Source organism: Centruroides vittatus, unplaced genomic scaffold (assembly GCF_030686945.1).
Source record: "Centruroides vittatus isolate TY-2023 unplaced genomic scaffold, ASM3068694v2 contig_436, whole genome shotgun sequence".
Lineage (NCBI taxonomy): Eukaryota > Metazoa > Arthropoda > Arachnida > Scorpiones > Buthidae > Centruroides > Centruroides vittatus.
The window spans coordinates 1,481,566-1,501,346 of NW_027122237.1; the positions used below are offsets into that span (position 1 = coordinate 1,481,566).

Genomic DNA, 19,781 nt, shown 5'->3' on the forward strand with positions numbered 1-19,781 from the left:
TGATATATTAGGAACTATAGAAATTCATAAAAATAGTTTTGCCTTTTGAACATTTGAACTTAAATTATAAGATACATCTTATAATCTTAATCATTCTTTAATTGAGAAAATAAATACATTGCAATTTAATAGTGTAGTTTGATGGGATAAGACAATTCAACACAAGAGTGATCTGCCAAGGGAGATAGACATCTTTCGGGAGGACATTTTATGGGAAACTGATCCCTATTTCTGTGTCAGACATGAATGAAACCTGAAAAATCCACATGGCAAGCCCAGTGATCAGGCAAAAACTCAGGACCAAGCTCACTGATCTTATCCACTCTGCCACCGGAGGGCTCTGCAATCTAATTCAGAGATTGTAATATATTTATTTTTAAAATTTTAAACTATTTACTTACCTCCTTTAGATATAGATGATTTTCCTTCTGAAATAACTACTTTTATATTTTCTTTCTGTAACTTATCCAACCAAGATTTTAATATATCTTGTGAATTATCCTAAAAATAAAAATTCTAAATATTAAAACAAAAAACTTTAAAATTAGTATACACACTGAATTAATATTTGCTTGTTTATTTGTTTTATATACTGTATATAAAATGATTAAACAAGCAAATATTAATTCTAATTACTTGATATATATATATAATATATTATATATGTTACCGACCAAACCCGATTTCAGGCCAAACAGGTTTATCCTATGCATGTCATGATATGCTAGTTTAGCCCAGGACAATTTAGTTTGGCCTAAATACTTCAGGCTTAACTAGTTTGACCTAGGCTGAACTGATTTATTCGTTGCAAGTGATAAAATAAACATGTTGAAACTGTTAACGCGGGGATTCCCCTCTCACGCCCTTTCTATCATGCTTTCTACACACTCACTTCGTTTAACCTTAATATCTGGTACTTCTTGATCGTCATACACACTCACTTCGTTAAGGTTAAACGAAGTGAGTGTGTATTAAGTTAACCGGTATTTAAGTCAAGTAGATGTGGTATCATGCTTTCGTTGTCTATTCGTGTTTTTCATGAACTATAGAGGGTGCTGCATTTTTACAAAATGGCTACTTTATCTAGGTCGTTTGTAACTAGTAATGTAAAATTAATCATACATTACTGTCCGATATAATGATATACATCATAAAAACAGCACATCTCTAAACCTTAAAAGTACAATTCCAGGATATTTTAATGCAAACATAAATGTTTTCGATCTACACAGGAGATCTTCCTCAGGTTAAAGCGTTCTCAAATGGAATGCAAAAATGGAACATTCTTAAGCTTATTTAAAAAACATATAAACGAGAATTTAAAAAAAAATTTTTAAATATGAACTATATGATATATGCTGCTTATAGCTGATAATTGAGAAATTTTATAGATGGAGAACAATTATTGCTAGTGGGACATGTCATTATGTGGTATTGAAACAAATGAGCAAGATCGTTCTATACATATTTGTGCCCTTTGGGTTAAAAAACATCAGCTCTGACATCCCCCACAAAATTACTGGCATTTTAAACTTTAAGGATTAAATTATTGCAATTTAGAGAGTCCATGGACTTTCTAAATTGTAAAAAGGATAACAAAATAAAACTGGTAATATTAAAATACTGAAGTCATTTTTTATCATTGATTCATCCATTTAAACTCATATCGTTCCTCGAAGTCGGAATAAGTTAAAGTAGTTTTTACTTGTTTTAAATCTAAAGATAATTTTTATTTTTAGTATTTTTACTGTTCTATGTTTGACGATTATCACAATGATATTAGCTAAAATAATATAAAATATCTTGCAAGGTAATAAACATATTAATTATGCCATTAATTACCGTTTTGCTGGGTATAATGACATAATTTACACAAACAATGCCTTTTCATATGTTAATTAGTATTATTATGCATGTCTTATTTAATTATTATCAAAATAAGCTTAAGAATGTTGTGAAAATAAAAATGTCCATCAACATGTGGAACTGTGACAATCACTCATCCTATTACGTACATATGTTATTGTGAATGACTGATATCAGGAGAATGTCGTTTCCTGTCGTTTGCACAGTCGTTTCCTGTACGTATGAAATATTTGCTAAATATCATTATTTCTCATTTACATCAGCAATTGTCAACATTCAGCATGCACTGATGGTGAATGTTGAATGAAAATATTTTTATTACATTAAGACAAAAATGCAACTTTTTAATATGTCAAAATAGGAAAAAGCTTAAGTAACAGCACATGTAAATAAACTGTTGAATCTAAAACGAACAGTACATTTTAAATCATTAAAGAAAATAATACAATAATAAATGTACACATAATTTATGTGATTAACATTATACAATCTTATTTATTGCAACAACTTAAACTGTTATGGCACTTTGAATTGCACAAGAGTCCCTTGCTTTTACAACTGCATTTATTCATGGAGCACTTCTTTTTGCAATGACAGTGTGTATAGCCTTGCCTTCCACTTTTCAAATTAGCTGGAGCTGCTTCTCTCAGCAATATTTCTTGAGAAGAAATCTCATCTATGGAAAGTAGCTTTTCTTTACAAATTATGAACTGATTATGGGTATAAAGCTGACAAACCGATCCCCACCTCACGGGATCAAAAGAACAAAAACACCATCCAGTGACAAAGTGGGCGGTTTCCATCAAATCGCTGCCAGGAAAAAAGGTACAACTTTGTCCTACCTCCGGCTACCCACAAAGGATTTGGCAACAGATTGTCGCCTCTCTGTCGACATCGACCAAAGCTTATCTGTGCTTGCCAACATACACTGGAGATTGTTCAAGTGTATAATAATATAACTAAATATCCAGTCTTTCACTGATGTATTTTGTATGCGTTGACATTCACCGGAGAATATCGACATTCTCTAATTTCAGTCTTTCACAGTAACATATAAATGAAATTGATAGTTAAAAATCCTTCATTTATTTGATTCTAGAATGTTCCATCACCCATTGTTGCCTGGAGGGCAATAAACCCAGTGGGGGAGCAGTGAGGCCGTATATGTTGACACATTGTTGCGAGAGACTCTCTCTTTCTTTTCAGTGCCATCACAGGAGGAATATGAAGGCAATCAATGACAATGATATCTGTGCAAGGGAAAAACTACGAGAGTGAACAGACTCTGCTCGTGGGTGTAAAATAGATTACCGTAAGTTGCATTACGGAGTTTGATTCTTAAGGGGGGCATATGTGGCGATACGCCATATTGTTGTATATATATATATAGCGTTAAGCCTAGTATTAAGTTTCGTTAATCCTTTGTTCTATGTCTGTTCTTCGAATTCTCTAACGGTCTTTCCTTCCGGCTGATGGGGACGAAATTTCATAGAATAACACCGGAAACAAGGTGTGAAACAAAAACCCTGAGGCAAGTCAGGGAGCGGGGGTGAGGCATTCCGAGGCTAGCGTTGAGAAGAAGCGGACGAAAAAGAAAGTGGTCGTCGTCACGGATCGAGACAAAGTGCCGAGGTCGTCTACAGAAAAAGAACTGACATAGACGAAAACAAGAAAAACTGAGAGTTTAGCGATATAGACTCTTTCATTTGATCGGAGCGATTGAAAAGGACAACTACAAGTGACTGCGATAGAAATCTCCATTTCGTCAAGAGTGAAGACCAGACAAGAAAGAAACACTGGGTACCCAGCATTTTTTTCTTCTATTCTTACTCTTTGTTCTTCCCTCTCCTATTTTCTTTTAGATTATAAGCTAGTTTAAGATAGTTTAAGTTAACCCGTATTACCTCTGTGAGAGCTACAAACAAAGACCATTGTCGCGTAAACGCATCAATCCCCTTTGTATGTACACAGTTTTACCGCACTGACCAGATACAGTTATATATATCAGCGGTGTATAGTTGGGATCACAAAGTATATAGTGTATAAAGGACCACGTGAAATAATAATAAAATATTATTCTTTTGTGTAAAATTTCGTATTTTTTTTGTTCGTCCTCATGTACACCACAATGGCGTCCGCGACAGGATCCCAACTGTGAAGAGGTATACGGGCCACACGTGTTATAGGGTTAATTTGTGTTATATCTATTCTTGTGTTGTGTAATTATTATATATTATTAAGATTAGTGTAACAATAATGGACGGCCAAGTCGGTAGTTCAATTGGCAGTAACGGAATGAGCCCCGCTCAACCTTTGGTGGTGACGGGCTTTCTAGGGATGATCCCTATATTTACGGGAACTCAGGGGGACACCGTAAATGTGAAACAGTTTTTTCGAACTATAGAAAATATTGCCCAGCTTGCCGGGTGGAATGATGAAGTCAAAGTTGCCGTCCTGCAATCGAGGCTGAAAGGAGAACCGCTGACGACATTCATGTGTCTCCTTGACCAATACCCCGGGTCATACGAAGACATTAAGAATGACTTAATAAAGTGCTTCAAGAAAAGAGAAGCTGGAGACAAAGATATTTTGGACCAACTTTTAAGTTTAAAGCAAGGACAAAATGAATCTGTAACGGAATTTTCAATCCGCACAAAAACTCTGTTGGCAAGGGCCATTAGTGATAACGACAAATTGAGATCGTTTACGGACGATATAATTAAGGAAAGATTTGTAAAGGGACTGAAAGGTAGTTTGAAGGGAAATGTATTGAGAAGGGCCCCTAAGACCCTCGAAGAGGCGTTTGTTATAGCCGAGGGCGAGGAAGCGATAGGACTTGAATGCGATCATCGTTTTGAACGTAAAAACGTAAACGTGGGGATAGAGGAAGAATCGGATGCCATAGTAGGCAAGAGCAGTGATAGGATAGTTAGGGGAAATAAAGATGACGATAGAATTAGGGAATTGGAGAAGAAAGTCGAATCACTGGTTGAGGCCGTGAATAAGATGGTGAATAGAGACGAACAGAAGAGCAAAGTAGTAGGGAAAAGGTGTTTCACGTGCGGAGAGATAGGTCATTTCGCTCAAAATTGCCCGGAACGTAGAAAAAATCATTTAAACTTGTAGAGGAGCGTAACACTGGTGAGCATAACGTTCCTTTCATAAATGTGAGACTGGCCGAGAAAGTAACTAAATCGCAAAGAGGTCTTCCGCTAGTGGTAGGAAGAATAGAAGGCGTGAAGTGTCACTTTCTTATAGATACAGGGGCGGAAAAATCTATTATAAATTCTAAGGTGATAAGGGGTATATCGAACCGGAACATAGCACGTGCAACAGCAGACGGTGAAGGCTTGGGAATCAGGGGGATAAACGGTGAAGTGACAGAGTGTGAGAAATTAATACGTGCAAAAGTGGAGTACAGGAATCAGGCGTGTAAAGTGAGGATCGCGTGTATGCTATTACCGGGACACGTAGAATACGAAGGTATTCTAGGGATGGATGTAATTGGGGAGATCTATAAGGTCATAGATAGTATGAGAGTATCCATGGAGGAGAAAACACGTGGTTGTAGCGCGTATATAGATGTACACGATGAATTGACGAGCGATTCAAATATAGTAATTAAAGGGTTAGAAGGTTTAAGTTCGGAAGAGAAGAAAAAGGTGCATGACATATTCAGAAAACACCCAGGTTGCTTCGCCGAACGCGTCGAGGAATTAACGGGTATGATAGGCGAGTCCCACAAACCGATCGTTGATCAGGACAGACCGGTAAACGTGCGGCAATATCGCATTCCCGAATGCCACTTGCCTAAGTTGAGAGAACTGACTGACGCGTACCTAAAAGCGGGGATAATCGAAGAAAGTTCGTCCGCGTGGAATTCCCCAATCCACGTCGTAGAAAAGGAAAATGGGGAGATCAGGATGACGCTCGACCTGAGGCGCGTGAATGAGGTCACTACAACCCAGGAATTCCCTATAGCCAGAGTAGACGAGATACTAAGTAAGTTTCATGGGAGCAAGTACTTCTCAGTCCTAGATTTAAAATCTGGCTATTTTCAGATAAGCTTAGATAAATCTGTTAGGCATGTTTTTGCATTTTCGACTCCCTGGGGTAAATTTCAAATGTGCCGTCTCCCGCAAGGCGCGAAGAATAGCGGGAGGTTCTTCCAGGCGGTAATGTCTAAAGTGTTAGCCCGTTTTGTTGGCATAAATTGCTATGTATTCCAGGACGATATAGTACTTTTCTCTAAATCACTCCACGATCACATATCTCTCCTGGATGAGGTGATAGGGACATTGGACAAAACGAACTTGAAATTACATCCCACAAAAAGTTCTTTTATTGTCAGGCAAGTTAAATATCTAGGCCACGTTATAAGTCAGGAAGGGATACTCCCGGATGTCGACAATATGAAGGCGATACTCGAATTGGAACCCCCTTGTAGTGTGAAAGGAGTGCGAAGTTTTCTCGGGATGGTGGGATTTTTTAGGAGCTTTGTACCTAAGTTCTCAGATCTTGCGCTCCCGCTAACTAAATTAACTAAGAAAAATGCAAGGTTTGCGTGGGATGCCGACTGTCAAGATAGTTTTGAAAAATTTAAAAGCATACTATCGAAACCCCCATTATTGAAACACCCAGATTTTGGGTCCCCCTTTCATTTATATTCCGATGCGTCGGACTATTGTGCAGGCGCAGTGTTAGGACAGAGGGAGGATGGTGAATTCTATCCGGTGGGATATTTCAGCCGAAAATTCGTAGGTGCCGAGAAAAATTACTCAACAATCGAAAAAGAATGTTTGGCCATAATATTATCGCTGCGTCACTTCAGGCCGTTAATTCTTGGATACAGAGTCGAGCTGCACACAGATCACAAGCCTTTGATCTTCATCGGCAATATGAGAAACCATAACAAAAGGATCATGAGGTGGTCAACAGTGTGAGTTTGCCGACAGGGTGCCGACTATGTCAAGAAGGTCGAGCGGTCGCGAAGGGTCGTATGTGGGCGATCGGCACTGAGACAGACTCTACGGTTACAAGAAACCGTTTATTTGACACGAAAGAAGCTTACAAGATTTCCGCGATCTTGGAAGTTCTAGGTCGGCAGCAGCCTCTGGGTCTTCCTCTCCTTTCGAATATAGTCTCATTTTGAAGGAGTGTCCCTAGGTCGCGAATGGCCAGTTCCCTCGACGACTCCGCGACTCCAGGACGATGCGGTCGACTTCCGTTGATGGAAAGATGTCGATCCGAGGTCGGGAGACGGAGACGAAGATGGGCACCAGACACACACACAACAATAGATCCGTCACTTGGAACTTTCGGGAGAAGAAGCCCTCGCGTCCTTGAATTCTCAGGTTTTATCTGTTTTCCTCCGATTCCGCTTTCCGATTGGTCTCTTCTCGTCACCTGATGACAATTCGAAACCTTTCGGGGGCGCGGGAGAGGTCAAAATCGAAGTTTAATTCGATTCCCACTCGGAGATAGACGATCTACGTTTCCCCATTGTTCTATTGTTTAACAGTTCGCGTCGTTTTCCTTAAGAAAAACTATTTCTAACTTCTATTTTTTTTTCCTCTAAAAAAAATAATTTTTTCCTAAAAATAAATGATTTTAACGCGAATTTCAGTGAGGTTCGGACCTATCCAGAGCCTCACAACAGAGATCGCTGATTATGATGTAAGGATAAACCACGTAAAAGGAAAACGTAATGAAGTTGCGGATTTACTATCACGGCCAGATTATGGTAATAAGAAGTTAGAGAAAGATGTGAGCAGTAACGTCATTGATAATAAGGAACTATGGCGGCAGGTAGTGGAATCGCAAGAGAGAGATGACTTCCTAATGAAGTTACGAAACAATTGTAAAAGAACTGACAATCAAGGGGTTACAAGTGGTGTTCAACAACCTGAATTCCAACTTGACGGTGAGGTTGTTATGAATGTAAAACCAGGAAGAATGGGGCTTAGGAGGTGGGCCCGTGTGTGTGTAGGGAGAGATATGATTGATCGTGTGATATGGTCCTTCCATAGCTCTACCCTGTCTGGCCACCTTGGGGTCGAGAAAACATGTAATATAATCGATAGATATTACTATATAAAAAATTTAAAAAATCATGTCAAGCGTGTAATCAGGGGCTGCAAAACCTGCCAGCAGCATAATTTACACAGAGGCCGAGCCCCATTTCAAGAAACTGAGACCGCTGATTTTCCCCTCCAGAAAGTGGCTACAGACATCATAGGCCCACTTCAGACATCCCAGAAAGGGAATAGATTCATATTAACCATAGTCGATATTTACACCCGCTATGCTGAAGCAATCCCCATCTCTAATCAGTCTGCTCAGGAGATTGCTGATAAAATTTTTGACCATATTATATGTCGGTATGGTTGCCCCAACGTCATTATATCTGACAGAGGGGCAAATTTTACTTCTGGTTTGTTCCAAGGAGTATGTAATGAATTAACAATTAAACATAATGTTACGACCGCCTATCGCCCGTCCTCAAATTCCGTATGCGAACGTTTTAATAAAACCATATGTGGAATCATTGCCTGGATATCAAAGGGCGACAATCGTAATTGGGACAGTTTCATTCACCCTGCTGCGTTCGCTTACAACAACTCAACCCATTCAGCGACTAATGAATCTCCAGCCTTTCTCCTGTATGGGTTTGACCCTCGTTTTCCTAGCGCGTTCCCAGAAGAAAATGTTGGGGATGTAGAACGCCAAGAAAGAGGTCCTGAATTTGTAGATAAGTTGAATGTGTTAAGGAGAACTGCTTACGAATTGGGGAGAAAGCGGAACCGAAAAAACAGAATAAGAGAAAACGACGGCAAAAGAATTAGTGTGTGGAAAGAAGGTCAGAAGGTGTGGTTGCTTCGAAAGGGTAAGCGGAGAGGTACGGGAAAATTTTCCCCAAAATATTTAGGGCCGTATAGGATTATTCGTGTGTTAGGCCCTGTAACAGTTGAACTTGGTAGTAATCGTATAAAGGAAAAATTGGTGGTGCATACCGACCGCCTAAAACTATGCTACTCCCCAGTATATAAAGAAAGTAAGAGAATAGCTCCTCGACATCGCGAAATGCGGGAAGCACCAGTCGAGGAAGAGGAATTGGAAGTTGGGGATCCATATGAATACCTGAGGATGGGGACACCCAACAGAGAACCAAGATCAGGTGTAGGAAACCACCAATCGAGAGAACAGGAGGGTAATAACGAGAAAAAAATTGTTAATAGTAATAAAGATGTGATAAGTCAACACCCGTATAATCTTCGTGGGTGTAAAATAGATTACCGTAAGTTGCATTACGGAGTTTGATTCTTAAGGGGGGCATATGTGGCGATACGCCATATTGTTGTATATATATATATAGCGTTAAGCCTAGTATTAAGTTTCGTTAATCCTTTGTTCTATGTCTGTTCTTCGAATTCTCTAACGGTCTTTCCTTCCGGCTGATGGGGACGAAATTTCATAGAATAACACCGGAAACAAGGTGTGAAACAAAAACCCTGAGGCAAGTCAGGGAGCGGGGGTGAGGCATTCCGAGGCTAGCGTTGAGAAGAAGCGGACGAAAAAGAAAGTGGTCGTCGTCACGGATCGAGACAAAGTGCCGAGGTCGTCTACAGAAAAAGAACTGACATAGACGAAAACAAGAAAAACTGAGAGTTTAGCGATATAGACTCTTTCATTTGATCGGAGCGATTGAAAAGGACAACTACAAGTGACTGCGATAGAAATCTCCATTTCGTCAAGAGTGAAGACCAGACAAGAAAGAAACACTGGGTACCCAGCATTTTTTCTTCTATTCTTACTCTTTGTTCTTCCCTCTCCTATTTTCTTTTAGATTATAAGCTAGTTTAAGATAGTTTAAGTTAACCCGTATTACCTCTGTGAGAGCTACAAACAAAGACCATTGTCGCGTAAACGCATCAATCCCCTTTGTATGTACACAGTTTTACCGCACTGACTAGATACAGTTATATATATCAGCGGTGTATAGTTGGGATCACAAAGTATATAGTGTATAAAGGACCACGTGAAATAATAATAAAATATTATTCTTTTGTGTAAAATTTCGTATTTTTTTTGTTCGTCCTCATGTACACCACAATGTGGCATGGAGTTTAGAGGAAATTCTTCTTTTATGTCTCTTCTCCCCTTTGTTTGACTGTATGCTGAAGGTAAGATTTTTGTGTAAGAAAGAAAATTTGTGGGATTAGACTAATATTTCATTATTGCGACCAGATGAATCAACTAATTGTAATGGGAACCTAAAGATTTGTGTTTTATGAATACCCTCTGATTATTGTTTATATCAGATTGAATGTTAACTCAACTTTGAGTTGAGAAATAAACTCTTAGGCCGCGACTCTACTAGCGTAACGACGGCCGTAAAACCCCTCGCCTTAAAAGCTTTTAATCATGTGACCTATTTGCGTTTGCACTCAGATTGCAGTGGAGGTCCGGCTAGCGAAGTTTTTACGATCATAGTGCTGTCGAAGTTACGCCTGTACGGTTGTATATGCGATATATTGATATAAAGACAATGATTATATTCTACAAGTTTTTTCTGTACTATAATTACAAATGTAGTAAAAATAATATCTTTACTTTCATATATTAACTTTTATTATTGTATTATTAAGTTAATATACAGCACTTATATGCTTAGCTTTTTTATAATATACTCCTCTAAATTGAAGGATTTTCCTTTGGCCTTCCATATCACGTGTTTTAGGCATCCATTATTATAATCGGAATACTTCTTGTCGTAGATACATGAATACTTTTGGATGTTTTCAACAAATCTTTCCAGATCTATTCTAGAATAGTCATGAAAGAACATACACAAAAGCTCGTTTTCCACCATTTTCGCACTGTGTCACAATGACCTAGATTTCACTGATTTCTGATTGGTGGATGGTACTGTTTTATGGCCGTATTCACTTCGAAAGTTGAACACTGCTCAACTCGCTTTTATGTTGGTTTTACGACCTACTCAGGCATAAAATATCATGGTCACGTGATTAAAAGCTTTTACGGCGAGGGGTTTTACGGCCATTTTTACGCTAGTAGAGTCGCAGCCTTACAGAACAATTTCCCAAACCCCGAATGATCTAAGCGTTAAATTTAACAAATGGACAATGCATTACATTTCTGGTACATAACTCTTCTATAATACAAATTTTAATGAAAATGTTTTTATTTTCATACTGAACGGATTTCTTTTTACTTTTTCACTCTATGTCAGTGGTGGGCAACCTTTTTGGAAGCAAGGGCACAATTAAAAATTTTCATGAACATTGTGGGTGCAACAATATGTAATGACATTGTGGCCAACCTGGCAACATCTTACCGTGCCCCTAGATTTTTCCCTATGTCTCCCGGTCAGCCATTCTGACCACGTGTATGGTACTACTGACAAACACTGTACTAGAGTTCCAAATAAATTTGTTTTACCTGTTAAATTCTGTGTTTATTTCATCTAGAACCCAAAACATCATATATGTTTATTGTTAAAGTTATTTTTAATTTTTTTTAATTCTTAATTATACTTTCTTAAATTTTTTTTTCATTTAATTTTTGTCATTTTTAATTTTGATTCTTTTTGATTTTATTTTATAGGTTAAAATAATAATAAAAATGTGTAATAACAATTTTATTGAAAGACATTTATTACATAATACATGAAAAATTAATGAGAAGGTTGAAACTGTATTTCGTGACATAACTTTTCAAAATCAATAGAGTAATTTGATACTGCTACTCTTAAACTAGCATTCAAATTTTTATCCATATAGAGTTATTTAATATGTCAATAAATAATTACTTGAAAATTTCAATTAATAAATAAGTAGGTTCTGGTAGAAAGACTTCACTGATTTCGGCATTAAACTATTTCTCTTTTATTACCACTAGCACTTTCGACGAGTTTATAATCGTCGTCTTCAGGTGAAAAGAATTATTTTAAAAACAAATGTGCAGAATGTTCTAAGGAGAACCGGAACCCAGTTAAAACTTGGCGTGAGCTCTCAACTTTATTTTAATAAATAAGTAATAAGTAATTTCAAGAAAATTCTGCTTAAAAGCTGGATCATGAAATTAATTGGAAATAAAATACAAAAATTATTTTAATTTATCGGGAATCGTGTCATGGGCGCATAATAAATCATTTACGGGCGCAGGGTTGGCCACCCCTGCTCTATGTTATGGGCACTAAGAACACCTTTCTAGAAATACATATCACATGATATGTGTTTCTAGAAAATTGTATTTTGTATTTTCTAGAAAATTGATATTGTATTTTGATATGTATTGATATTTGGTAGGCCCCAATTAGTACAGCCAAGTAGTGAGGAACAGAGCCAGGCATTTCCAGAACAATTGAATGTGAAAAATTCCTAAATTTCTCTATCCAGACTAGAACCTGGATCCCCAAAGCAACAGAATGATGCATTTACATTCCTTGGCCATCTGTTCAATATAACTAAAGCAAAATACACCATTCATATTTACTCCAGCACAAGATTTCAATAGAAATACAAATGTTTTCAGCCATATTTAGGGGCCTTCATTGGTAATATAGTTGTTGCATAAATTGAACATGTGAGGACCAAACCTGTATTACTAAAAGAAACCTTTATAATTTTTAAGGAACATTTTAAGACAATTTTTCTTATATTAAGACAATAAATTATTATAACATTTTTTCTAGTTGTTCAAAAAATTATCTGATTGATTCGGTAATTAAAACTGTTTCCCACGGACTTTTTTCAATTTTATTCATGTTTATTTTTGTTTTTATTTATTTATTCTATTTGAAACCACAACGTCACAAGATCTTGATATTTTAAATTTACATTCTGATTTATTTTATAACTGACATTCTATTTTTATTTAACCTGAAGAAGGCCATTCAAAGTAGCTGAAAACATTAGTTACATTAAAGAAATTGCTAAAAAAAAGAAACTTATTACAATAAATAAGTTTAAAACATACCATACTGGCATCAAAATAAACTGACAGTTCTAGCTTTCCATTAAATTTTTGATTGGCAACCGAAGCTAAACATTCATCAAACCATTTCTCAGCATTATGAACAGGTAAAATAATAGACTGTAAATAAAAAAACATTCAGAATATGTATTCATACTATTAATATTCAATTAAATATACTAAAAATTTAATAAATATACTTAAAATATATCTATTATGCAATTCCAATTTAACTTTATAGCAGTGAATAATTTTGGTCTATTGAAGATAGTTCCTCACTTTTACAACATTACTGAATCAGAAATTTTTTATTAAATTAACCATCGTATTTTCTATAAGCCTTAGTATCATAAATTGCATGTATTTCCAGAAATAAACTTTGAACTATATGATACTATAACACTGAGATAGCCAATGAAAAATATATTACCTAATACATAATAGCAAGATTCTACTGTACACTTTCTTTAAAGATATAGAGATACAGATCAAAACAAACTGTAGACCAAAAAATTGAATCACAAGAATTCCTTAGCATGTAAGATCTAATTTCCATAGCTATTTGTATAAATGAATATCTAGTTTCTACAGATAACATTGGGCCAATGCTCAAAATTATATGCAATTGAAGGGCCTAGAGACAGAACTACATCTTATTGACTTTGATGTACATCATTGAAATTAGTCTTTACAATTGCCATTATATCATATTTGCTGTTGGATTTAAATATTGTCTTATAGTATAATGAAATATAACTCAAACATTTAAATAAAGTATTTTCAGAGTTTTAACCAATAATAGACTATATTTTCAGAAAGTGGAAAGAATGAAAATGTGGACTTATGCATAATTCTGGCTCTATGCCCTTCAATTTGGCACATTTATAACATTTACGATGAAACTCCTGATAGATTTGTTTATACACAGATCATTAATAATTATACAGTAATAAGTTCTCCATAATGGGTATAAAAACTGATATATTCATCCATCAAAGAATTTATCCTATTTATGCATCATAGAAGCAAAAAATAAACAAAATTTTGCTTCTTATCAATTCATATCTATGCTATGCACATAGGGTTGCCACCTCATAACTTAGTCTCACCCGGAGATGACGATTTAAGAAACCAAAAACAACCCATACGTATACATATACAATTGTTTTATTTATATAAATTAACAAATTCAAAACTCAAGTTTCTACAAATTTAATACAATTCTAATAATCACAACATAGTTTCTAATAAAAAACTAATAAAACTAAGAAATAATAAAAAACAAATCTAACAATTTATGTATAAAATAAATACAGGCAAATAAATATAAAAATATGCAAGATACAAAATGGTATATGTGTAATTAATTATTTATTTATGTAGATTTTTCCATATATATTTCCCGTTTGACATCGCAGCTTTTACAAGATCCACATTTTCTGGCTTTCTTACAAATTCATAAAATTCTCGACAGCTCGTGTCAAAATTAAGCTTTACGCATAATTCTGCCTTTACTAGCTCAACCCTCATCCTGTTATGGTTGTCTGTCCAGGTATTTCACATAATCGAAAAAATTCGTTCCACGTATGCATTACTTATAGGTATCGATAGAATCTTACCAACAAGTTTGGATAGTTCAGTGAAAACATAAGAGGAAAATATTTTTATCCATTTTTTATCAGTTGGCAAATCGAGCGATTTGGTGGAAGGAATGATCTTTTTAAGAAGACAGATGTCATCATTTAATTTATCGGCGTCTAATTCTACATTTACGTGTTTTGCAGCATTTAAAATTTTCGTCCTTAAGATTAATTACTGGAAAATATTTGAAAGGGCTGTTTTCAAAATTATAAAATTTTACCAAGTAATTAATAGCTTTTATGTACACCTTACTCGCTTCATTCAAAAATTTTTGTTTTTCATAGGTAGTTAGGAAATCTAAACTTGTATTCACTTTATTACCGAAAAATTGATCTTCTAATCTAGTCTCCAGTTTGTTTTTAAGAGATAGCATTATGTCATGCAATTCTGAACTTGTTACTGATTGATTTTCAACCTGTAAAATGTGATGATTCATCAGTCCCATAAAATGATGCATAAGGTGAATATAACATTCAGGAAAATATAAACTATCCTCTCGAATCTCATCTTCATGAATTCCCAAATGATTTTGTGTATATTTTCTTCACCCAGTTGTATAAAATAAAGTTTTATTGCTGACCAGGAATTAACAATTTTTTCTAGAGCTTTATGAGGAGAGAGCCATCTTGTTCTCACATGTTGAATAATATTGTTGTTACAGTAAAAACGCGTTTTAACTAGTTGAAACTAGTTTTTACTGGATGTCATTGTTATAACCTGTTTTTTCTAGTTACAACTAGAATTTACTGCTGTACATGTTTTGATTTTAGATAAAACTAGTTTTAACTTTTAACATTAGTTAAAACTAATTTTAGCTACATAAATATGTTTGGGGGAAATAAAGTGATGATTGGGATTAAAACATTTGTATTATTTAATACGATATTTATTGAAAATATTGGTCACACATCTGTGTTATTAACATTAATTAACCCTTTGTCCCCGAAGGCACCGATCGATCGGTACCCCGGCTTTTTAAGCAAAACTTCGAGGGTACCGATTCGTCGTTACTTTGGTAAATATCGATTTTTGTAAAATTTATTAAGAACAGATATAATCTCGTTCGATACGAAGTGAATAAAGTATAATAATTCATTATATTAGTTGATAGCAGTATAAAATTTTGATTTCAAACAAATGTTTGATATAATGTGCAATAATTTCACAACGAATAAACATACACGCATAAGTGTTATATCGAATTGTACAAAACAATATTCTACGTCTTTCTGGCTCGGCACCAGCAAACAACTATGTAACTAGACAATGTTAATTTTCACAAAATGTTACAAATTATCAAGTTTATGTGTCAGTTCTGATATATATTTTTTTTTTTCTTATAAATTTTTCTAATAAAATGCATTGAAAAATATCGTATTTAAAACTAAAGATATTAATAAATGTAAGTGAATTTTTTCATATAGATATAATGATAATTTGATTTTTGGTGAACTTTTAAAATAATATCGCCCGACTAACCTATATTGCCTTAGGAGGGATCGCAAAATAAACATAAACAAGATGTCGGGGGAAAAGGGTTAAAGCGATACGAAATTCATCATACACTATAGGAACGTGTTAGCTGAATGACCTTGGTCGAAACAGTTTTTACTAAGCCATTTTGTTAAAACCTGTTTTGTCTAGTTAAAACTAGTTTTAACTCAAATTCATTTTTGACTAACAGTAAATTCTAGTAAAAATGTTATAACAATGACATCCAGTAAAAACTAGTTTCAACTAATAAAAAGTAAAAAAACATTACAGATGGATACTAGTCCAATCTTCACTGCTTGCCATGTCCAATCACCAGGAACAACTATTTCCATTGCAAAGACAACCTTTCTTTAGAGGCTATGCCTCTGCACAAATATGTAAAACAGTTTAAAATGTCCACAGGTGTTCCTGGTGATTGGACATGGCAAGCAGTGAAGATTGGAGTAGTATCCATCTGTAATGTTTTTTTACTTTTTATTAAATTGTAATTCTGCCAGCCCTTTTTACAAAGAAATATTATAGTTTCAACTAGTTAAAATGCGTTTTAACTAAAAACGAGTTTTTACTGTAACATTGTCATATTCTAATTCCAAAAACTCAAAGCAATGTTTTAGTTCTTCAGTTTTTTTAGAGCTAATAGAAAATCCGGCATATATTTTTAATACTAAGTTTTCAACATCAAGAGATAATGGCTTAGGTGCGTGTCTGGCTGCATTACATATTACATGGCAGTTACAATTACTTTTCAAAATTTGTGGATTAAGGTCGGTTAATTTTTTGTAAACAGATTTGTTCTTGCCGTAATTAACAGATGCACTATCTGCAGAATAAGAACTTAAATTTGATAAATCAAGTTTATATTCTTGAAGACAATTCAATAATCTTGTTGCAATTGCCTCAGAATTTTCATTTGGATCTTCATGAAACTCAACAATTCTGTTTTGAATTCCTTTTTCTAAATGAAAATATTGAACTGCAATTGGGAACATTTTTTGTTACCTCTGTTAGATGCATCATTAGCCAAAGAAAACAGAATTGCTTTGCCGTTATTGATTCCAAGTTCGTCAAGAACTACTTGAATAGACTTAGGGGCTAGTATGCTGTGCAACTTGAATAATGACGATGTAATATATTTTATTTTCAAGCAAACACAAGATACATAAATATACAGGTCCCAACTCTATTGTGTCTCCCTATTGTGTGTACAGAGACAAAATATGGCGACAATTACCCCAAAAATGAGCCCGGTTAATAACTACACGGACTTGTGTATACAGTTTTCTCATCATGTAATTACACAATTTTTAATCGCACTTAACAACTAACTTAATCTTATATTCTTAACCTACTTAATATTAAGATAGAAAAAGATTAGAGAATAAGAAGATCTTAGGAAGGAATAAGTTTTTAGGGGTACCCATTGTTCCACGTGTTTCTCACCGATCGCACGTCTTTCTTTTTAGGTGTCTTGGCAAAAAGTATCTCAACTAGTGGGAACTTGCCCTGAGGGCCTCCTGCTCTCTATTGTTTCATTCTCCACACCTGCAAAAGTTGAGGGTGAGTAGAAAGTTCTCAAAGTCGGTTATTCCACTGGAATAACCGACTTTGAGAACCTTCTTGCACAACCTGGAGAAATATTAATTAAACCCAGAGCCCGGAGATAACTCAGTGAAACCCGGAGTCTCTGGGTTAAACCCGGATAGGTGGCAACCCTATATGTACATTTAAAAAACTAAAAAAATCTTTACTGCTTTAATTCTATTATGCTAACTATAGTACATCAGTCAGTCCTTGACTGTATTAGTAAGAACGTAATTAATATGAAAATGATGCCAATGCCAAATTCTTTGGAAAAAAATTATATATATATATATATTTTTTTTAATAAGAACACATTTTAATTCTAGTTGATTTATTCATAACTTCTGAATGTTGCTTCCTGATTTTCATTTTCACAAACTGCAGATGGCATTTAATAAAAATATAAACAACTACCAAAACCCAATGCTTAGCAAATAGACACCCACAACTGCCATAGAGCCAAATTTATTTATAATTCGTAATTAACATTTCCAAAATGTAGCCTGATTATTTATGGCAATTGTGGGTGTCTATTAGGCATTTAAAGTTTTCAATATGTCAGACACAAAGCATAAAAACTGATTACAAGCAATATCTTAGATCAAATTAGCACTTTCAAATGATCCTTGATTAACAGAAAATAATTTTAAATGTACAACACAAAGATATCTTCTACCTCAATTACTGGTGACAATGACAATATTAAAGAATCTTTATTTCCGGTAATAAAAACATTTACTAAACTATGTAACAAATGCTTTCGACCTTTTCCAAGGTCTGCATCAGGTTATAGAGGCTGGCCTGACAGGCAGGTGTCTCAATTTTAAGGATGGTAACGCATTATCATATGCTTGGCATTACGTATGTGAGAGGAATGGCAATGATAACGCTTGTTAAATTTATATTATTTGCTGTCATGCTGAACCCTCAAATAAGCTCATGGGGATTGCCTTGTATGTATATGTCGAATTCATGTGCTTGCAAACATTGAGTCTCTCTGTATATATTCCAAATATTTTAAATTTAATATTCAAAATCATTCTTTTCAATGCATTCCGACATTGGAATTTGACGGTTCTATAACTCGATGCAGACCTTGAATAAGGTCGAAAGCATGCATTACACGATTTAGTAAATGTTTTTGGAAGTAAAGGGTCTTTAATATTGTACAACACATAATTTATTATAGAATAAAAAGCAACAAAATGATCATATTATTCAAATAGAATATTACATTGCATTTACAAACATCATTGGAATTGTCACTACATCATATTGAAATAATCTTTAAATTGAAAAATTTTTTATGTTGTGAATGTACTTAAAATCTATTATTATTAAATTTACAGTAATTAATTTCAGGTTATTGTTCATAAAGTGCATACATACATATAACATTTACACTTAACAATATATGGTACAAACTTTCATTTCTGATGGAAGTTTAACAGGCAGGATAAAAACACATTCTGACAGCTGTGTGTATGATAAGACCTATTTTGAGTGTGTCATTGTAAAAACAGTTTACAGATCCTATGTACAGTACATCCATCTCATTTAAATGTATTTTCTAAATGTCAGCATTTGAACACACGTTTCAGAAAGAAACTAAACATATTTGTTTAATTTCAATCTGATGGAAAAAATAAAACAAAATATCTAAAGTTTTTACTTTCACATCATCTTTGAGATTCTTGCTTAACTGTAAGATAGTTTATATTAAATTAAGCCTTTAATTTTTAGCATTTAATTTTTAACATGAACAAACAGTTTTGCTACTTTAATTATCCCATTATCTGATTCCAGTTACAGAACAGAACTTAAACTATCAAATTCTAGTAGAATTAATCAATGCACCTTTAACAGTGTGTAAGGTTTAATGAATGCTAATATTTTCAACCCAGTTAATGAGTCATCTTCTGGCATAGACAGTTAAAAAATGCTTAAAGATGACCCATTAATAGGACTGAAAATGTTAATATTCTTTAAACCTCACCCACTGTTAGAGGTGCATTGATTAATTCAGTTGAGTAACTATAACGGCTAGTTCATTCTTACAAATTTTGTGTTGTAACTTGATGATAACTAATTAGCCAAAAATGTTTGTATATGTAAAAAATGAAATGAATTTGTTGCTATTTATATTAATAGTTTTTATGCATCAGTATAATTCCTGATCACTGTGTGACAGATCAATCATA

General features: G+C 34.6%; 1 protein-coding gene across 3 annotated transcripts in view; it reads right to left on the minus strand.

The window, feature by feature from the left end:
• LOC136976939 (queuosine-tRNA galactosyltransferase-like) overlaps nucleotides 1-19,781 on the minus strand; it is a 62,062-nt gene that overhangs the window by 35,226 nt on the left and 7,055 nt on the right. For 2 of the 3 annotated variants that reach the window (XM_067272334.1, XM_067272332.1), the window contains exons 2-3: nucleotides 12,868-12,984; nucleotides 402-501 (exon numbers count right to left, since the gene is read on the minus strand). In XM_067272334.1, coding sequence (XP_067128435.1) covers nucleotides 402-501; nucleotides 12,868-12,984 — 217 coding nt within the window. Of the gene's footprint in view, nucleotides 1-401; nucleotides 502-12,867; nucleotides 12,985-13,294; nucleotides 13,596-19,781 lie in introns of those variants that run through there. The other variant, XM_067272333.1, reaches the window with a different exon arrangement.